The sequence below is a fragment of the Crocuta crocuta genome, unplaced genomic scaffold, assembly GCF_008692635.1.
Source record: "Crocuta crocuta isolate KB4526 unplaced genomic scaffold, BGI_CrCroc_1.0 scaffold222, whole genome shotgun sequence".
Taxonomy (NCBI): domain Eukaryota; kingdom Metazoa; phylum Chordata; class Mammalia; order Carnivora; family Hyaenidae; genus Crocuta; species Crocuta crocuta.
Window position 1 is genome coordinate 1688542 of NW_027528806.1, and position 6000 is coordinate 1694541.

Below are 6000 nucleotides of genomic sequence, written 5' to 3' on the forward strand. Positions count from 1 at the left end.
AGTCAAATATCTACAGAAATAGCTGTAAGAGTTGAAAATACTTTCCTCTGGGAAATGAGAAATAGGAAGTAGGAGATAGGAAATTCTTGTTCCTAATAAGGCTTGTGTAATCTTAGTGTTTTGTTTTTTTTTTTTTTTAGTTTATTTATTTATTTGGGTCAGGGGGACAGAGAGAGAGGGAGGGAGACAGAATCCCAAGCAATCTCTGCACTGTCAGCATGGAGCCCAATGCAGGGCTCAAACTCACAAACTGTGAGATTCATGACCTAAGCCAACGTCAGACACTTAACCCACTGAGCCACCCAAGCACCCAAGCTTCTGACTTTTTAAACTACGTAACTGTATAACTAACTCCCATAAAATTAATATTTTTTTTTAAAAAAATACTTCTTTCTGGTTGTTCCTACACTATACAACAATGGGTTTCATTTGCAAAATAGAGATTGCACTTTTATTTTTGTTGTTCACAAAGTTCCATCTATTCCAAAGGCTTTCAGAATTTCTACACTACAGCTTACAATGCTTCTTTCTTCCCCTGCTGTGTGATAGTTATTTTACACTTATCCTGCATTCTTCGCTCAAAAATTCTGCTGACCCACTACTTACTTGGTCCTTTACCCCAGGCAAATTCTAAAAATAAATGACTCTTGTCCTGATTAAATACCGCTATCTCTACAGTTGCTATGGAGGCCAGATTAATGACATATTAATAACTAAAAGGATAAAACTACAGTTCTTCACACAAAAAAATGCGTGTGTATGTGATACTTCTGGTTCTACATCTGATAAGATGTAAAGATAAAACAACTGCTAGCCTCTATTGCTTGAAAAAAAATTTTATTTTTAAACTAGCCTTTTTGAAACTAAATTTATTGCTGAGTATAGAATATTAAGGGCAGCAGTGGACTGCAGAATTGAATCAAATTTAAATAAAGATCATTATTTTTTATGACTATATTGTCAGGTGTGTGTATTTTGGTGATGATACATGTTGGCTAAAGGTAAAAGGGGGAGGCAAATTTTAACTATTGACTTCAGTGCAAAGTCCCTAAATGGAATGATTAATATCCCTCAGTTCTTAATTTTACAGTACAGCACATGGCCAAATGAAATTTTAGCCATATTATTATTTGAGATGGTGGCATTATCAGTTTTTACCCATTAAGAAATTCAAACATTTGTATATGATCTTAAAGACGAACTTAAGATCAAGGGCACCTGGGCGGCTCAGTCGATTAAGTGTCCGACTTCTGCTCAGGTCATGATCTCATGGTTGGTGGGTTCAAGCCCTGGGTCAGGCTCTGTGCTGACAGCTCAGAGCCTGGAGCCTGCTTTTGATTCTGCGTCTCCCTCTCTCTCTGCCCCTCTCCCACTCATGCTCTCTCTCTTTCTCTCAAAAATAAATAAACATTAAAAAAATAATAAAGACTAATTTAAGATCAAAACAAGTGCCAGAAATGTTATCTCCAGAACAGGGGGCAATGGGAGACTCTCCAGTCTCTGAGCTTTAACAGGTAGTTTTCACGGACAAAAATGTGATCAGTCACATGTTTCAGATCTCAGTGAGCACAAATCCAAACCCAGGATCATCATGAAGAGGCGTGATTCTCATCCAACCTCACCGTTTCAGGGAGGAAGTGCTACCGCAGAGAAAGTCAGTGCCTTGCCCAGGCCACGCAGCAGCTGAGTGGAGATGCCAAAGCCAGGGCACCCCCTTCTCCTCTCAGGGTTCTCTCCCCACCGCATGGCCTCACCTCTGTAAGGGTGATTACCTTCACATATATACAACAACAATAACTACAATAAAACCTCACATTTACTGAGCATTCAGTACGTGTCTGGCACCGCCTCAGCACATTCCATGTGTTAGCCTATTTAACCCTCCTAGCATCCCCAAGATGGGGTGCCCCAACCCCCCTACTTTACCTGAGGAGCCTAAGGTACCGAGGTTTAGTAGCAGTCCACCTGTTTCACCAGTAACTGCCTGAGCCAGGCAGGTACTCTGGGAGCCAAACCATACTGAAGCCCTATTTAACACTCCAACCACTTATGGAGAAGTAAGAGTGATTAGTAAAATGTTCCCAGAAAGGGGCGCCTGGATGGCTCAGTCGGTTGAGCAGCCCAGGCCATGATTTTGGCTCAGGCCATGATGTCTCAGTCTGTGGGATCCAGCGGGGCACTGGGCTCTGTGCCCACAGCTCAGAGTCTGCTTGGGATTCTCTCCCACCCCCACTCCTACCTGCTACCCACCCCCGTCTCTCTGCCCTACCCCCCACTTGCTCTCTCTCTGTCTCAAAATAAATAAATAACCATTTTGGGGGGCCTGGGTGGCTCAGTCGGTTAAGCTTCTGACTTTGGATTTCTGCAGGTCATGATCTCAGAGTTTGTGAGTTCAAGCCCCCCACAGTGCTCTGTGCTGTCAGCTCAGAGCCTGGAGCCTGCTTCAGATTCTGTGTCTCCCTCTCTCTCTGTCTCTCACCTTCTTGCACTGTCTCTCTCAAAAATAAACATAAAACATAATTTTTATGTTTTAAATATAAACATTTTTTAAATAAATAAATGACCATTTAAAAATCTTTTTTTTAAAGGTCCCCAGAGAGAGCTTTGTTATCAGGCAACTTTCTCTCCTGGGGGTAGAGAAATGGGGAGTGGGGGTGAAGACAGGAGAGAAACTATTTTGTTTTATATTACTGAATATTTATACTTCCACCAAGTCACTGCTGGAAATGTATTTTATTTGTTTTTAATGTTTTATTTATTTCTGAAAGAGAGAGAGAGACAGCGTGAGCAGGGGAGGGTCAGAGAGAGAGGGAGATACGGAATCCGAAGCAGGCTCCAGGCTCTGAGCTGGCTGTCAGCACAGAGCCCAATGCAGAGCTCGAACCCACGAACCATGAGATCATGACCTGAGCCGAAGTCTGACGCTTAACCGACTGAGCCACCCAGGTGCCCCTGGAAATGTATTTTAGAGTAAGCATGGTAGCCTTATCACCTGTAAAGAATACAGTTCAGCCCAGCAAACTTCCACTACTAAATTCAAACTTGGAAGCGGCAGCAAAAAATTCTGGGAATAGCTCTGAGGCTTTGGTAAAGATTGAAAATAACCGGGAGCACCAGACTCTAGCCCAGGGCCTCTGAAGCCCCCAGGCCTGCCAGGACACTGGCGCCTCTCTACCCCTTGCCTCAGCCACACCATTGTGAGGCTGAGGGGCCTGTCCACGTCTGGGCTGACCGCTCCCCTAGGCCAGCAATCGCAGGCCATGTGTACATGGCTCACCACCACCAGCATTTGGACCTTCAGAGCTGGGGCAGCCTGGACGCCTCGGCAGATCGTGGCCCGCGCCCGCAGGGCAACCCGCCCCCAGTTCTCAGCCCTTCCTGGCCTCCAAAGCCAGGCGCTGGAAACGCCGGGCCCTCAAAGCCAAGAGCTGAAGAATCAGGTTCGGAGGAACAAGGAAACCCGAGGGCTGCAGGGGTCTGCGGTAACCTGGAGACGGGGAGAGGAGAAAGAAGTATCCGTGGGTTTCTCCGCCGGGCGCGGCGAGTCCGCAGCCTTTGGACACAAGCGCCCTTTTTCATAATCAGCGAACCCGGCACCCTGCCTGCTTGTCTGGCAAGGACTCGGCGCAGACAGCCTGGAGCTCAACGCTCAGAACTTGGCGGTGCATCCCCACTGTCAACACCTCCCGCCCCGTCCCTCTAAAGAGTGCGTTCACTCCCGAGCCGAGTCCGAGTGGCCAAACTGGGAAAGAGGGGTGGCCAAAGCGTCCTCCTCCGTGGAGCCTGCGCCCACTCTCACCTGCTCCTGACGCCCCCGGCTTCCGGTTGCGCGGGGTCCCACGGCCAGCGCCCAGGCGCCTGGCCACGCCAAGTCGTGGACTAGCCCTGTGTTTGGCTCAGCCCTTCCCCCCTTTGGCTTCTCTGCGTGGGGTCGTGGGATCGTGGGGTCGTGGGGAGCTTTGCCGGGACTGCACCGCTGACAATCCAGGCGCGTGCGCGCCGAGGGGGACAGAGGTGGGATTCCCTGAGCACCCTGCGCGCCAAACTTGACACCCGGAAGGAGGGAACCGCACTAGAGTGGGACCTGGGCCCACCTGCACGCAGCCTATACCGCCGTAAACCGGGCCTCACTGGGGGGCTTCTGCAGTTAAGTATCCGCGACCACCCGCTTCTCCTCCCGCTCCCTGTAGCCGTAGCCGCCATCCTTAACCTTGAGCTTTGCCCACTTTGGTGGTTATTCAAGCCTCCACAGACCCGGGTTGAAAACTTAGGGGGCGCCCTTGGAAAAGCAGTACAGCGCCCGCTTCTCCAGCGCTCTCTCGAGCAAAGCCTCGGTCAGGACGCTTTAGAGACCACAGCACACCAGGGGCGGGGGTAAGAGGTGCGGGTGGTGAGTGAGTCCAGACACAGCGAGGCATTTTTGGTGGAAACCGCACGAGCTCGTTTATAAGCACCATGGGTAAAAAATGAGAAGGGCGAAACAATGACCCTTTAAAAGAAAGCTAGGATTTGGGGGAGAAACAGCCAGGGAAACCCGGAGAACCAAGCTAGCCAAATAGCCGCGAGCCAGCTGCGAAGCGTCCGCTCCCGCACTAGTAGGGAGCGACACGCCGGTAAACGACTGAGCAACAGGTTCGTTTGGCCTTGGGACGTTTTCAGACAGTGGTTGGAGCAGAGCACCGGAGCGCGCCCCCGACCCCCAGCCTGGCGCTGGCGTAGGTGGAGGGAGGAAGAAACAAGCCCAAGCGGTTCCGCAGCACCTGTCGGACCCGGGCAAGCGGGAGCTGCAGGCTCAGACGCCCCTCCCCCAGGCCCTCTACATTCACCGCATGACCTCGAATGCGGGGCGATAGTCAAAGGTGCGGCAGCCCACGGCGCACACCCCGGCGAATCCGCGTGTGCGCCGCAGTGGGTAGTGGAGTCCGCAGAGGAGCGGCCGGGCACGCAGGGAGAGCCGCAGAGAGCAGCTGGCTAAGGGCCGGGAGAGGGGGCGCGCTCCTGCTCACCTCGCTCACTGGCCTGGATGTAGCGCACGATATCGTCCGGATCCAAGTCTTTGGTCTCGTCGAAATTGTAGGCGGACGTATGCAACCCCTCCTCCTGGAAGACTTCGTGGACCCCTTCGAGGGTGAAGTAGCAGTTCCGCTCCTGCTTGTCGTCGCTGTAGACGAGCGCGGCGCGGCTCCACTGGTGGTGGCGGAACAGGGCGAGCATCATCTCGCCCATCTTAGCGTACGCGGGGGCCACGCGCGTGAGGTGCGAGTACTCCGCGGCCTTGTGCTGGAAGCCGGCGGCCAGCGCCCCTGCCGACAGCATGGGCAGGTCCCAGTGCGACGCCAGCCGGGCCACCGGCGCCGCCGCGTACTCGCACACCGGCCCCAGGATGAGGTCGGGCTTGGCGCCGCGTGCCGCCGCCACGCGGTCCACCAGGCTGAAAAGCGCGCGGTTGCCGCAGTCCGAGTCCTCGTAGGCCACCTGGAAGCGAGTGCCGGGTGGCAGCAGCCGCCGCTCGGTCCCGTTGCCCTCCACGCTGCGCAGCGCGTATTCGATGGCCGGCCGCACCCGGGCCAGAGAGAACAGGTAGGAGTCGTCCCGGGGCAACAGGACCAGCACCTCGATCTTCTGCGGCGGCAGCGCCTCCCTCTCCCGGCGCCCTCCGCCCGGGCCTGCGCCCTCGCCGCCGCCGGTGCTGCCGACCAGCAGCGCCCAGACCAGCAAGACGCACTCGGAGAAAGGGAGCACCGGCAGAGACGGCATCGTGCCGCGGCAAAGCGCTCGCCCTCGCTGCCGACTCGCCCTCTGCCCCCCACCCACCCTTCCCCTTGCCTCCCCACTCTTCTCTCCGACGTCCCTGCGCCCCCTTGGGCGCTCAGAGAAAACAGAATACCCCTTTCACTAACTTAACAAAAGACAGAGGAAGAGTCCTTCTGTGCAATGTCACTCGTTTTAAAAAAGAGAGGGAGAGAGAGAGAGAAAAGGAAGAAAAAGTTCACAGCTTGT

General features: G+C 53.1%; 1 protein-coding gene across 2 annotated transcripts in view; it reads right to left on the reverse strand.

Annotated features, from left to right (window-relative positions):
• Positions 1-5757, reverse strand: part of NPR3 (natriuretic peptide receptor 3) — a 70826-nt gene extending 65069 nt beyond the window's left edge. For both annotated transcript variants that reach the window (XM_077755799.1, XM_077755798.1), the window contains exon 1: positions 5007-5757. In XM_077755799.1, the coding sequence (XP_077611925.1) occupies positions 5007-5757 (751 nt within the window). The remainder of the gene's footprint in view (positions 1-5006) is intronic.
• Positions 5758-6000: the final 243 nt, after the last annotated feature.